This window comes from Embiotoca jacksoni, unplaced genomic scaffold (assembly GCF_022577435.1).
Source record: "Embiotoca jacksoni isolate LCO1_2020_lvr unplaced genomic scaffold, fEmbJac1.0.p SCAF_14, whole genome shotgun sequence".
NCBI classification, from domain to species: domain Eukaryota; kingdom Metazoa; phylum Chordata; class Actinopteri; family Embiotocidae; genus Embiotoca; species Embiotoca jacksoni.
In genome coordinates, this window is record NW_027185274.1 from 11,428,266 (window position 1) to 11,443,890 (window position 15,625).

Genomic DNA, 15,625 nt, shown 5'->3' on the forward strand with positions numbered 1-15,625 from the left:
GCAACCAGTGAAACACATCACAGACACAGTTACACCCCGAGAAACCCCAGCCGCCTTTGTGCAAACACATGAGGGTTATCCCTCATTGTAGGTTGCCCTCAAAGTGCCAACGATCCTGGAATCAAAGCCGAGGAACAAAGAACACAAGGGCCAGTGGTAACTTTTTCTTCCCAGGTAAAGTGTCAAAATAAAAACTCAACTAATTGGTTTGTTTTCCTCTTTCGTCACCTGGGACGCTCTTTGAAAGCTCCTTTGACTGATACACTTCAGTCAGTTAAGATCGAGACAAGGTCAGGACTCTTAATTAGGCCCATAGGGGAAATATTTGAGTTGTGCTTATGGTGACACCTCAGCACCACAACAACATAAGATTCAAGCAACTTCTTCATCGCAGTTTGAGAACTTCAAGCCTGTTACAGCTCTAATGAGCTCGCTCCAACTCCACTCCTTTGTAACTTCAATTTGGCCATCAACCTCTCGGCACACTTGTTGAACTATATGCGTGAACCTTCTCTTATTTAGCTTCAGAGGTGAGAAAAACAACTTGTTTAAGTATATAAATCCAAGTTAGCCCATTTGTTAGTTTGGCAATCAAAAATGTTTGCAGTTCTTCTTTCGTACAGTCGTTAGAAATTGTGACGTTAGCAACGTCTCGCACATTTATTATTGTGTTATTATTATCAGGCTGACGATGGAACCTGCAAAGTTCATGAAGGTGAATACTTTCCCCGAACCTGCTGGCTAAGCTGCTGCACTCTGCACGGATCTCTCATTTCCTCCCTGCTATCAACATGGGGCTCAATGACACCTCATTTAAACCTATTCTCAGAGGGCAATTGAATGACATATCAACCGCTGATAAAGAATTCCAACTCAGCTGTTTAAGCCACTCGTGCGAAATGGTGTCTCCATTTATCCATTCCAATGAAACTCCCATTTCCTGAGTGGATTAGTATTAAAAGGGAAGCGCACTGGAGTCGACTTACTGCAGGGCAAATCTATACCCAAAAAGAGGCTTCACACGCTCTTGTGGATTCATATTATTATATCACTATTGAGCATTTCAAGCCATCTTTGTGTGCATGTGCAAGTCACTTCAAAAGTTTGGATCAAGGGAAGTGGGCCTGATTACATAAAAAGTAGGCTTTATCTAATAGCCTTTGCTGGCATAGACTGTGTTACATAAATGCAATTTTCCATCCCTATCTTGCCTGCTAAGGATGAACTTTAGCAATCTTTCATAATTGTGCAGCATTGCGCTTTCACCATCATGTAGTTTGCCTTTCTGTGAATGCAAAATGAGGTTCCTAAATAAATGATAACAATTTTATCAGCGAGACAATCTCTGTCTGTCTCTATTTCGTGCCGACTGTCCGCCAGGTTTTTCACATTGATTTTCTGTCTGCCACTGTTGTAAAGACTAAACATGCTTCTTTTCAAGCTTGCACAAGAGGTTGATCCATGCCGAGACCAGAGAGCCCGGAGGCCAGGAGACATTGAATGGAAGCCTAAACCTCAAGTGGTAGCACTAATAGTTTAGAAGCTGGGCATTAACCAATTTCCGAGCAGTAAATTGGGTTGTGACTCTGCTCAACTTTAGCCTGTCATTCACACTCACTGCAACATCTTCAGGCATTAGTTTGCGTTGACGGCACAGACTTGGGCTTTCTAGTTTTCGAGGTGTCAGAGAGGCATGTGTTCATCATTTGTCTTGACTGCTATGTCCAAGGTCATCCAGACTTTTTTTGTTGTGATTTTATTTATATTTTTTTCCCTCTCTATTTTGAAATATAAATCATAAATCATCGCAAAGAACTTTGTGTTGAAAAAAACAAAAGTGTGAGGTAAATAGCTTCTGTTCGCGCTGCTTACTGCCATGCCGGCGGGCCTCGGACCACAGACAAACTGCTTATGTTGGTGTTGCCGATTCCTCTTTTCACAACCATAATATCATCGTCTTACAGCTTTTTATAAATCAGTATGCACGTTAATAATAGTTGTGAATGCATCAGTTGCCTTGTGCATTATATTCTGTGTAAGTTGTATGTGGCTGTTGGATTCTGATTTGTCAACCCCATTGAATCTACTGTAGAATAAGTGGCTTGATTAGCATAAGGAGCGTCCCTGAGGGCTCTGAACGAGTATATACAGATTTATACATTCATTCATATACGGCAGTAAAGGTTTAACTGAAGGGAGCGAGTGCTTTAACCGTGTACAGTGGTATCGATGTATATTGCGTTGTGTTGTATTTAGGAACATATATAAGAATGGAGCGTTTATTGAATAGATATCCAAACAATTAAACAAATTCTGTTGCTTTTATAAGCATCCCCTAACAATTTACAGGGTTTCTGACAATGTAGGGATTATTTGTTACGTAAGAAGAAGATGGGTTTTAAAAAGGAACATTTCAAATTTTTTTGTGCAGTCTTTAATAAAATAAAAATTAATGGGAAAATGAGGATTCTTCATTTCTTAATGGTTTTGAATTTCAGACAGCCTATATAGCCTTCCCTCTGTATTGAACTAACTTTCCTTTTTAACTCTAAAGTACTTGGGAATTGTCATTTTTGATGGTGAACAGACTTTCTTGGGCAGCTTAACTTCTAATAGTTTGTAGCACTCTAATTGAGGATGCACAAGAAATGCTAACCTGAATAAAGTCAACTGTTTTGCGGTGGATGATCCCACCTTCATTAACAAATCGTGCTCTCCTCTAACACCAATCCATCAAGATTTGTTTTGGCACTGACTGCAGTTTCCGGCAACACAAGGTCACAGCATCGTGCCCAACTCACTTGGGCAAACAAAATAAAATGTTTGATTTCTTAAACTTCTTAACAACTTAGAAGCCTTTGAGTTAATATGCGCCATTTTTCATTGTTGAGAAGTGAAGCCTGATAATTGGGAAGAGCAGAAAGCTAAAATAAATGAGTTTGGAGAAGGTTTTCAAGACACTGCAAGGAGGTTAATTCAAGACTTTTTGTTTTGTAACCTTTCTTCTACAGAAGAGAGTAAAATACGACTTCAGATACCGCTGCAGCCCCACGGACAGACAGTTGAAGACATGTTTCCACTGCACGACGACGGCATCTCTCTCATTCATTCACTCGTTCACACTCACTCACTTTCTCACTGATCCTTTCTCTGTCATTATCTCGCTCACTTTCTCACCCTCAATTGCACATTATCTATTTCTCATCCTCCATCTCTTTCTGTTTGACTTGTCCATTCTTTGTATGCCCCAACTCCCCCCCCCCCCCCCCCCCCCCCGCCCCCCGGGTCCCCTACCCGCCACTCTTCCTCTGTCAACTTCTATCTGTCTTTCTTTTCACCTCTCTGAAATGCTTCCTCCTTGCTCTGCTGCTCGCCTGCTCTATGTCTTTCTTTTCCACCCTGTCTGTGTACCTGCCAGTTCCTTGGGAGAGGTGGGCTCTTTGGCGACAGATGGCGATCTGATTTTCATCTCGATTGCGACCCTGGAGGAAAAGCGGGCCTTGGTGGGTGAGAGCAACTCCTCATTGGCTGAAGAGTCAGTCCTTGTCATCATGCTCCGTCCACTGCCCTCCTCCTCAACCAATGCCACGGTGTCTCTCAGAGTGTTGCTAGGCGACATGGCCCTGGAAGGTGCCAGCGCCTCCTGACTGTCAGTCATTTTTGAGGCAGAGCGAGGGAGGACTTGGACCTGGCTGCTTCCTCCTTGTCCGTTGCTTTGTGGTCTTGGCGCAGTTGCCGCAATGGCTGCTTTTCCGTGTCCCGCCCCTTGTTGGCTGTAAACCTTGTATCGTATCATCAAGATGATAATAAATACCAGCACAGAGGCAACAATAATCCCTCCAATGATGATGATCATAGTACCACCCAAGAAGTGGCTGTGCAGTGCCTGACACTGGCTGAACTCTGTGTCCGTAGTAAATGACAGACAGCCCAAAGGTCGTGTTGCAGTCAGTGAAGTGATGACATCGTCAAACACAGCCAGGACACAAAGATCGTAGCTGCGTCCAGCGGCCAGGTCCCGGACCAGGAAGTCGTTGCTGCTGGACGGGATCATCCTGCCACAGCAAAGACGAGAGAAAAGAAAACATCAGTATCGGACAATGTAGTAACGCAAAATAAATGATTATACATTAACCAGAATAAACGATAACACTTAAATCGTTTTCCCCCAAAATACACATAAAATAGCAATGAAGTTCCACTATTAAACTTCGTTTTGATTATTCACATTGCTGATATGACTTTGGGTGTATTAGTTAGTGTACATAAGGCATGACCAGCAAATATGAAGGATCAGACACATGCGCACACAACACAAGTTGCCACACACACTTGATTTTAACCTGATATGAAAGTAGCATAGAACACAAGAACACAATTCTATTTCATTAGACCTAAAACGTTACAAACCTGCTTCTACGGTGCTACAATAGTTTTCTTTTTCAAAATAACATACACAGTGTAACAGCCCTGTTTCATAGAAATGCCATTGCTATACAAATAAACTGCCTTCCCAATTACATTAAGGCGGCAGCTTTTCTGCCAGCGTTTCTGGCTAAATTGCCTTCAGAGACAATATTTTGTTTTGAGTGAATGAAGCAACGCATTTATCGACAGCACCAGAGTCGGCTGGAGGAGGTTGGGGTGGATGACGAGCGTACAAAGCACAACACCGAGAACTTGTTCCACACACAGACTCCCATCTGTGTTTGGGTATAATGGGCTTTTGATTTGATCACAACGGACCTTTTTCTGTATTAAATCAAACCACAATCTTAACCAACCTGTGCCAGTCTGTAGATAATAAACATTTTACCAAGTTTAATAATGCAGAAAAGTATATGTTGTCAGTCAACTGACGCCTTCAGTATTAGTGTATTTGCAACTCGCCAGATTCACAAATTGACACACTTTCTTTGTTTTCTTAAAACATATTTGCATTGAGTGTAACTTTTCGGAGACAAACTCTGAGTTTAAACAAATGAAACAATTTACTAAATCAACTGCAAAAAACAAAAAAAGAAGAACAAGTGTTTATTGTATATCATCAAGATAAATAGTGATTATGTTGCCCTCCATTCTGTTCAATAGAAAGCTGAAATTTTGTGTCTTACAACAATATTCTCAATGGCATTGTACTGTTGGGCTGCTCCAATCAGGTTAGCACCTCCGAGCCAGAGCAAAAAAACCTAAATACCCACCAACACAAACACCACTACACAGTACATACAAAACCATCAAGGCAGAGCCATGTAACAAAAAATATTCTTTCTCAAAATGACTTCTGACTGCTGCTGCTTTGGCTTCTTTGTACTTGTACATGACACTTGCACTATCAGTATATACTTCCATGCGGTGCTGCCTCTGGCACAACAGTCACCACATTGGCTTTATTTCCCTACAGAGTCTGTGATCTGACTTACACATACACACATCCATCCCTCACAACCCCAGAAGTCATCAGTCTCTGATTATACACCAACCTGATTCTTCCTACTGTGAACTTCTTCCTCTGTTTTTCAGAAGGTAAATACCGTTGATCGTCCTGATTAACGGGACCAATTCTTTTTCTCTGCTTACCTTGGCTTTGCTTCCACTCTCTTTTTTTTAATCTGTACTCTCTCCTGGGGTCCTCAGGCCAGCGAGTGGGATTGTCAAACACCCATATGTCATTACTACATTTTATCTAAGTTATATTTCCCTTCTGCTCCATTCACACATTCCCCAATGTACCACAAGTCTTTCTGCCTTTGTCCAACCCCACCACATGAATGTATTTCCAAGTCTGTACACAGTCAGGCTTTGCATTATAGTCGGATTGAAATAGAACTGATGGGAGACTAGTGTTTATGACTTTTGTGTGTGTGTGTGTGTGTGTGTGTGTGTGTGTGTGTGTGTGTGTGTGTGTGTGTGTCTCTGTGTCTTTGTGTCTGTGTTTGTGTTTGTGTTTGTGTTTGTGAAAGCCAGTGGGCAGCAGGGTATCAGCTGGCCCAGTCTCACTGCCAAGCTCATCGATGGCATTGAACCTCCACCAGGAAGTATAACTTGGCAGATAGCTCTGTGTCTGTTTCTGTGTGTGTGTGTGTGTGTGTGTGTGTGTGTGTGTGTGTGTGTGTGTGTGTGTGTGTGTGTGTGTGTGTGTGTGTGACCTTGTGTGGTTGTGAAGCGGTGTGAAAGGATCCCTGAACAGAGTTTCTAATAGGAATCGAAGCAGGAAACGTAAACGGCCCTGATTTCTTGCCGAAGGGTAACCACATGATTTGAAAGCAGAACTGGTACGGGGTTCCCGTAAGCAATTTATATATAAAAGAAAACATAGAAAATACCCTCTCCATCCATATTGTTAAACTTCAAAATTCTACAGATTGAAAGTTGTGTTTGAATAAAATGATGCCATGGTTGTTTGTCTCTCTTCTCATCTTCTGTTTCAAACTAAATCATACTGTTCAGGAGGAGAAATTTCAGGGAAACCAGTAGGAGACCAGAGTTGGTGGTGTTCTTCAGTGAAATACAGAAAGCGCATGTGGTCTTCTAACCTAAAATCTGCAGTGCGACACACAGCTTTCCATTTTAATGCGATACTTTGATTAAACTTACACCCTAGTTTTACTGTTGTGGATACGCGAGCCAGGTTTCTCCCAGTGTAAAGTGAGGAGTGTAAAAGTGCCCTCAGGAGCTGAACAGTCTGACTCAAAAAGCATTATATAAAAGTCGTGACTGATTATAATTTAATCGTCATGGAGACGAAGGGAGCAAGTTTCAATCTTTGTGACTATATCGCCTGTTACCAACTGTGCATCACTTTTCACAATAAGCACAAAGTTGGTTTTAGTCATGAAGGACAACAAGTTAAAAGTGACTTAGTAGTAAAAGTTTAATATTTTGGAAGTATTCCTTTAGAAATAAGCTACTGTTAGCATTAATAATGGGATACTATTGCCGTCACTTCAAAAATTCAGAATCTGTCTGACAGGGTTGCATGAGGGATTACCGTGTCAATATACTGTATAACAACTGAGCGATACTAATGGAGACGCTCCAGCATGTAATGCACTAAATTCTCAGCCAATCCTTGACCTTTTCTGCTTTGTTGTGATCTGCTGTCATTTAGTTTAGTTTCCGTAAGCTCTTTGTCCTGTCAATTTGATTTGTTTTATTCAATTTCACAATGACTAGGCTGCATTGAACAAAATGACAGTTAACGTCCCTCCGTCGGAACACAAACTCATACAAAGTGAACTATGTGTGTGACTTTATTTTGCAACAGAAACGGAGAGAAATCAAAATAAAACTGTTATCTAACGATAAGACAAGGATTTGAGTTAAAGCCATGTCTTTTAAGATGCAGTTTATGATGACTACAGACACAAAGAACACAGTGAGGGTTATCTGATGATTCATTTCAACCCAGTGGGACCAAATACCTCAATATAGATGTTGCGACAATATTGTGAGGATGACTATCGGTGCTTTCCCCAAATATTTACAAATTGATAAAGAATCACAGCTAATGTGGCATATCACAATATTTTGATATTCAACATCTAAGGCATTATCTAGTCTCATATCGTAACATCAACTGTATATTGATATATTACCCTATTGTGAACCTATGAAGCATGCACCTCATATCCTGGCCTCGCTCACATTGGCTAAGAGTCCATGCTCTTGGCAAAAGTCAGTAAACCTCACAGACCACTGGGCCAGGACAGATGTCGGGTCATAAATATCAATAGTGTCGTCACTGAAGCGTCCCTGATCAGTCTTATCCAACCAGATCTGGCGAGACTGAATCTGTGAACCTCTTCACACTGCTCGGATAATCTTTGCCAATAATAAGTGTTGCCTCCAAATACAATTACTCCTACGATTGTCTGGAAGGGCAAATCAGCTCGAAAATCCCCCAGTGTGTCCCCATGCCTATAAGTGCTCTTTTCCTAATAGGAATTAAACTAGGAAGCCTTCACTGGCCTGAGGCTTCGGTAAAAGGCAGCTGCACGCAAATCCAGGAGTGAGTGGGTGGGATATTATTCAGAAAGATGCTATTAAAACATAAAATACAACCACGATCTGCTTTGTTAAAGTTGTTAAAGTAGGATTTGTTGTGTAGTTTTTGTAGTTGTCCTGTTCTCGTAGAGACACTTTTCTTGCTTATTTCCCCAATAACGACTCCAAAAGGATCAGCTACACAAATGCCACAAAGTTACAAAGCAATATTCGACAAGTGGAGGATTTGATGCCTTGCGCAAGGAGTGCTGACATAGGAAACCGAAAAACAATGTTGCCAGGTACAAAAATGGTGCCGGCAACTTCAGTTGTGTCAAATGATATCAGCATGTGGCAGTAATTTGCTCATTGGTCAGCATTTGTCTGGGTTTTATACATCTGCTGTCACGCAGATGTGTGCAAATCGGTGCATCATTTCCAACCAATCAATAATGAACTGTGGGTGGGAGTTTTGTAAGTCTGTCATGACTTTAAAAAGGACAAGGACTGCTGGGCCAAGCAGAAATGCCTCAGCAAACCCATTTGTCACCGCAATCATACTGGATGGTTTATTCAGTTAATGGATTCACACACACACACACACACACACACACACACACACACACACACACACACACACACACACACACACACACACACACACACACACACACACACACACACACACAAGTCATAAACACTAGTCTCCCAGCAGCCAGTTATGTTTTGTCACTCACACCAGTTTATCCTCACACTACCAGGGCTAGCTAACACCACCTCAAATGAATCCCTTTTTTCAATTCATATACTTCTTCAACATGACTACTATGATACGTGATGACAATGTGCAGCGAGCATTAACTCTCAGGACCCTATTTTGTCCTTTTGGTCCATGTAACTGCAGCAGAGTAGTTTTATCACATTATTTGTATCAGTGTTAATTTTTTTTAGCCAGGGTTTTCACTACTCGTTCTTGGTTGTGAAATCTACTGGTACTCATACACAAACATGCCCAGATGCAAACAAAACAGGGAATCACTTTTCAAACTGCTTCCAAGACGTCAGCAACTCTACAGGATACTTTTATCTTAAGATTTTGGTGTTTTCACTGATATTTATTTGCACAGTTTAGCTCGGAAAGGGAAACTTGCAAAGGAACTCGTTTAAAGACATAATGGTGAGGTGTTTTCATTGTATCATAATAGTTTCTCCCGAATCTTCCCAAGCCTTTCTTTATCCTCATTTTCATTCAAACCCGACTTTTCACTAAATTGCTGCTATTACAGTTGTCTTTTCTCTCTGTATAGTTTACTCTTTGCCCTGTGGTGTTAATGATGCCTATTATTTCAAATTGCTCCCCAATCTCAACAGACTATTTATAATCTCCACTGAGCGCCTAATAAGATTTCACAGTGACCAGTTGGAACTGGGGAGCAGGACATCCTCCCCCTGGGCTGTGACAGAGTGCAATCTGTCACAGCAAATGCATCATCCTGAATAGCTATGGTAATGTTGCCTTCTCTACTTTTTGAGGTGTGCTGTGCTTTAGAGAAAATTCATCTGAGCCCTTATTCTCCTGATAGTGTGTTTTGAAAACCATCAGGGCCATTCTCGTCTCTCTCGCTCTTGTCTTTTAACGGATAATTTATATTGACATGTTTTTCCCCCTTCATCAGTTTTGTTTTTTCTTGGCTTTTCGTCTGTAACAGCTTTCAACACAACTGCATTCAAAGACTAGTAATTACTGTAGATTGCTGTCATTTCATCATTTTCTTCACCTGTGTTTCTGCAAATTTAGACAATTTAAACCACGTCTTTCCCAAAGTAAGGTAAAAGAGGACACCACAAATTCTGTGCATCAATGTTTTAACAGACAGACAGACAGACAGACAGACAGACGCAAAAGAAGACAGTTGTAGACGTCGCAGTCTTTTCATTAAAACCTGTTGAATGTTATGTAATCAATGCATTTCAGCAAAGAAAATGCAGTTTAGCTTATCCTTTATCAGCCTTATATTATAAAGAGAAAATAAAATTGTAGCAAAAAAGAGCACACTACATTTAATCTTCAGAGCAAAATATGTGTCACTGGGCCTGTACAGCAGAGGTGCAGGCCTTGGTGTCGGGTCACAAATGGTATTACTAGATGATAATGAGCCTTTTCACAGCAGCGCTACTTTGTTAGCCTGCCATTATTGCCTTGTCTCAGGCGAGAACAGTGACAGGTCCGTCAGACGCACTTGTTACAACGGCAGAGTGACGAGGTGCACTGCGCTGCTGTGTCCTGTGGGTTCCCGAGCGAGTGTGTCCACTCAGAGTGCGGCCGACATTACCATGCCCAGCCTGGATATGTATACTCACATCTGTGTGTGTGCATGAGCCTGACATTTTCATACTGTCTGCATTTCGTTAGGTTGACTGACAGGAAGAGGTTTTGTTTGTAAATACTGTCCATCAATCAGCCCTCGGGCGTCCAACATGCACACACACACACACACACACACACACACACACACACACACACACACACACACACACACACACACACACACACACACAATGTCATGAAGTCACACCCGGAGCTTTGGGTTGTGACTGTTGATCTAAGCGAAACGTCAAGTGAATATTTATGATAATGTGCCCTGGCCCCTTTTAAATAATTTATTGTGCCAATTATACCTCAAGTACAGGCAGTTCAGAACAGAGGAGGGCAGAGGGTTGACAGCCAAGTCCCTGCAGCACACAAACCCTGTCCATCCTGCTAGACACACTGCAAGGAATGTCACAGAATGTGGCACTCAGCTGAACATGGATGGGTGGGCTGATGAATGCTTGTGTGAACCTACGCTGAACTTTAAATCATAACATAGGATGTCTTAAACTGCCAAAAGGGACATTATTTATTGAAATGATTCATTACTGAAAAAAAAATCTACAAGACCCAGGGAACACATTTAGATTTTTCATCTTTAATTATGAAAATAAGTGCCACATAGTTAATCATTCTGTGTGGACTTCCCCGGTGGAACCTCGAGCTGGCGTGCCTCGTTCAGTTGCCCACGTTTACGAGGTGAGCCATCCCCCTCCATCTCCCAATGGGCAACTGAGTCAGTATTTTTAAGTTCCCACTGATTGGCTGGATCTGTTAGATATTCAGTGGAATAGTCGCAGTGACACAGGCTATCACCTTTATATATATATATATATATATATATATATATATATATTTTTTTTTTATCATAGCCTCTCCCAACATCATGCGTGTAATTTCCCCCCCTCCATCGGTCCTACTCATCCTCTGTAAGCCACTTTTTCCTGATGTCTTTCCATCTCTCTGTCCTCTTCTGCTTTTCTTTTTTTCCTCCCTCCAATCACCTCCATTCTCTGCCCCTGTGTCTGTGTAATTTCTATTCATTTTCTCTCTCTCTCTCTCGCGCTTCACATGTTCAGAGATCAGATTTGTGAGTCAGCCTTGCGAGGATATTTTGGACTAAATCATTTGCACTTTTATAGAAGATGTAAATTGTGGTTAAATCATCAGGAACAGAAAAATCTCACATTGCACAAATCAGATTTATACTAAATCCATTTTTTGGAGCATAGCATCCACACTAACATTACAGCTCAAAACAACAGTCGCAGTGCTGGGTGCTACTATGCTGTTTGCTATCTCACACGCTCTTACACTATGCCAGCCTGTTCTCATTCCTAGGGCATTGACTACTAACCTGGTGTTGCCAGACCCAAATTGATTGCGTGAATATATGGGTCTGGTTACAGTCCATAAGGAATCGTTTGCAGTTGTTGCATCCTACTGGGTGAGGACCTCGAGTTCATTTTGAAACCAGTAGGAGCAGCCTTTAACCAATCACTATGTGCTGAAACAGGCCGGACATTTTACCACTGCTGCAACTACATTTAGGACAAAAAAAGCTTGACTTGAACCTCATCACATTTAACCACCAACACTGGTTGTTGGTTGGTCCGCCTTTCGGAGTGGCTGAGTGAACGGTAATGTCAACAGGGTTCCCAGACTGTAATATCAGCAAAGAAAACCTTAGCTGTGAGCAATAGTCTGGCAGGATCAAGTACTGACGTTTCATCAAAACCGTTGCCCATCGGCAGCCGTACCTTGACAACCCAGGTCAAAGAAAGAGGTCATGTGAGAGTTGAAAAAGTGACAATATCCGCATCAGGACTAGGTTGATGGGATATACACAGGACTTTGACCCAGAGGACTGTGTTCCAGCCCATGAGAAAGCAAAAGTGAAGGTAGATTTGTTTCAGCTAATGCAATGTATTGAATTTATGTAACGTACATAAAGTAACTTCTGTGCTTTATGTAACGTTACTTCCTAAAATGTATAATTTTAACCCAAATCGCAATCTTATCCAAGCACTAACCGAGTCGTTTTGGTGCCTAAACCCAACCAAATGAAAGTCGCGTCACATATAACCCAAACCATGATCCTTTCCTAACCTTAACCGTGTTGTTTTCGATGCGTAAACCAAAGGCACATTGTACATATCTCTAAGACGTCAGTAGGCTGTGATGAATATGCACTATTTTAATTTTTTTTAAATTTTATTTTAAGATTTATTTAAAATTTTTAAATCACATTCTTCATTTTCCATTGGTGGGGAAAAGCTGTGTTCTTGTCATCATTTTTGAGTAAGTGACTTTATAGCAGGTAACAGTTTTAAAAACAGTGCTCCTGCTTTATAATGGTCCTGTTCTGCTCCAACAGTTTACAGATGGCCAGTTAAAAAGTCCAAATGGTCCTATAAGTAGGTGATCAGCGAGGGACCATTAAGCAACCTGTTAGGTTGGCAGCTTGACCCCCGTTTGAGATGGTTGCAATTCAATATATATAAGTAAGTGTGTGGCGGCAACTCTGTTTATTTAGGCAGAAAGTATCACCATGGCAATGACAGAAAATCATCCAATTTCTTGACACTATACAATATGAAAATCTCATATTCATCATGACTGCAGTTTTCTGCTCTTTTGCCTCTTACCTAGACTCTGTCTCAGGCTAGCTTTTGTGTTTTGTCCTAATTAACTGTTTTTTGTCATTAAAGTTTCAAGGCTTTTTCCGGTTTACAACCTGCCATCTGTGTCCAGTGTTTGGATCCTCCCTCTTGTTAAAGAGTGACTATACTCCCATACAGTCAGGAAAAGGATGCTTGGAAAAGGAAACCAGATGCTCACTGTTATTGTTCCACTTCTTTAAGAATAATTAGTTCACATGCAATTACGTCCGATGGAATTAAATCTGCTCTGTTTAAGTCTGAATCCTACGTGTTTCAGTAGCTTGAAACTGGCAGTTATCTTGGGTGGGGAGATATTTGGACTTTAGATAGACTGGAATTTAAATGATTGTTGTCATGCAACATCTAAATGAACATGTTATGAGAAGAAAGCTCGGGACAGTACTACAATTGTGTCATAATCTTATTGCGTGCCACTGGTGAGTATATTTAGTTCACCATATTGGAATATCAGACAATGGCAGTGCTGGCATTCATTCAGCATTAGGAAATGTGATTGAAGTCTGTTGGCTGCTTTGCTGGCCAGATGTGTGCAGTCATCAAGTGCATCGAAAAATTAAGATATTTGCAGCAGTGGCCTCTGCCAAAGTAGATTTACCTTCCTTTAGGTCTGTGGCCAGGTTATTAAAAATGAGTGACAGCGCTAAGAGGCAAGATAGTGTAAGCTCATGTATTGTTGCCCAATCACCTGTGTGCATTTATAATATGAGGGTGAAAATTTGACTGTGTCGTGCAACAGCATTATCGTCCTTGCTCTTCACCTTTGTTGCTTTTTCATGTTTTCTGCATGATAATATTTGTCTCCAACTCCAGTACTATTCTCCTTTACCTCGCACTATTTAAGCTCCAGACAAAACGGACAGTTACTACAATTTTTTTTTTTTTTACATGGTAAGCAATCTTCTACATTAATGGACCTGGATTTTTCATACCATTTATCCATTTATATGTTAAAATCGTATAAATAATATACACAATATAGTTATTGTCACTGCTTAGTTGTAAATTTACATATCTAGATAGGTGTAAGGCAAGAAAAGGGGGACAAACCACAACCACAGTGTAGTGTACTTTTTTTTTTTTTTTTTTTTTTTTTTAGATTGGAAGCAATTGAGATTACATGATGCTCTGCAGGGGGTACAAGACAAGTTAAAGAGGCTGCATTGATGGCTGTGGGGTCCAGCTGCTCTCAGGCCTCAACCTACAGAGTGCTAGATAATAAAGAGCTGTATCAATCATGTAGAGGGAGCATGATGACAACTAAATCCAAATGATAGATTCTTACAGTGCACGGGGCACTGCTATTTGTTTTGAACTCCATATGCTCTTTTTAGATCAATACAGTGTTTTATTTATGGTTTTAGAAGAGGAGTGTTATTGATTAAGTCGGGGTTGATGGAAACTAACTGACAATATTAATAGAATACTTCTTTTGCAAATGACTTTTTGTCCAGTGTCGATGTCATATCATAGAGTATGTTAAAAATTATAGGATTTCATTAAAGGGAGTTTTAAAAAAGTAACTTGATGCATAAATCCTGAATGAGTCCCAAGATACATCTGTATACAGGTCATGTTCCAAGGAAATCTATGTTACTACACAGTTGGTATTGTATGAATAAAGGTAAACAAGGTCACTTCAAATTTGTACATAAACATATATGACACACTACCGAGCTCATCACTCACTCACTTGTTCAAAGTCAGTAACAACAATTCTATTACTGGTTTAGTTCCCATTTCAAATTCAGGCAAAAACCAGAGAGCTGATAGTTGCAGAGCAAAAGCTGTGGAGTACACTTACTTAACAAATGGAGATAAAAGAACAGCTGTGACAAAATAACGGTGGAAAAAACCCAAACATACAATCTAGCGAAGAGACAGATCACTGTGTTATAGGACAGAGACAGAGGGAAGAAAAACTGCACTGGTGTTGTCAGATGGAGACAGATGATGTCTTTTCAATGTCAACATTATGATTTTTGAAGAATATTTCCTTGCTTCTTATTTACCTCGTTCCCTCAGTATCCGTTCCTTTTATGCTTCTCCTGCCCTTAAACACGCGACTCTAAGGAAATCCCCTTATTTAGCTTCAAAATGTTCTACAGTATGTTAGCTGTAAACTTTGAACTTGGTATTTATACAAATAATAATAATAATATTACTCAATGCAGTCTACAACTCCAAACACTCAAAGAAGAAGAAAATCTCAGAGAAACGTAATGCCCAAGTCAGTTTTGGGTTAAATTTGGATAACTCTTGAGTTTGCTTTATATTGACACCATTTTTAGATATTTTTAAATTCAACTTACATTTTTAAGCATGTGATTTTCCCCCCCAGGGAAACTCAGCAAATCACTTAAAAAAACAACAAACAAAAACAAATGGTATTTCCCCTTTTTGCCTACCTCTGAACATGCACAGCAGCTATAATGAGGATAATACTGACCTTTTTCCAGTGTGCACTCATTTGTCAAACCCTTGAAACCTTCAGGAAGCCTATAGGGCAATGAGCCGGGAGACGTGTTTTAAGTGGTATTTGTATTTCAAGAGAGGCACAAGGTGAATGTCCACGACTGAAGATGGA

At 40.6% G+C, this 15,625-nt stretch overlaps 1 protein-coding gene across 7 annotated transcripts in view; it reads right to left on the bottom strand.

Annotated features, from left to right (window-relative positions):
* LOC138197262 (leucine-rich repeat and fibronectin type III domain-containing protein 1-like protein) overlaps positions 1–15,625 on the bottom strand; it is a 175,006-nt gene that overhangs the window by 19,110 nt on the left and 140,271 nt on the right. For all 7 annotated transcript variants that reach the window (XM_069147961.1, XM_069147962.1, XM_069147957.1 and 4 more), the window contains one exon: positions 3,412–4,055. In XM_069147961.1, coding sequence (XP_069004062.1) covers positions 3,412–4,055 — 644 coding nt within the window. The remainder of the gene's footprint in view (positions 1–3,411; positions 4,056–15,625) is intronic.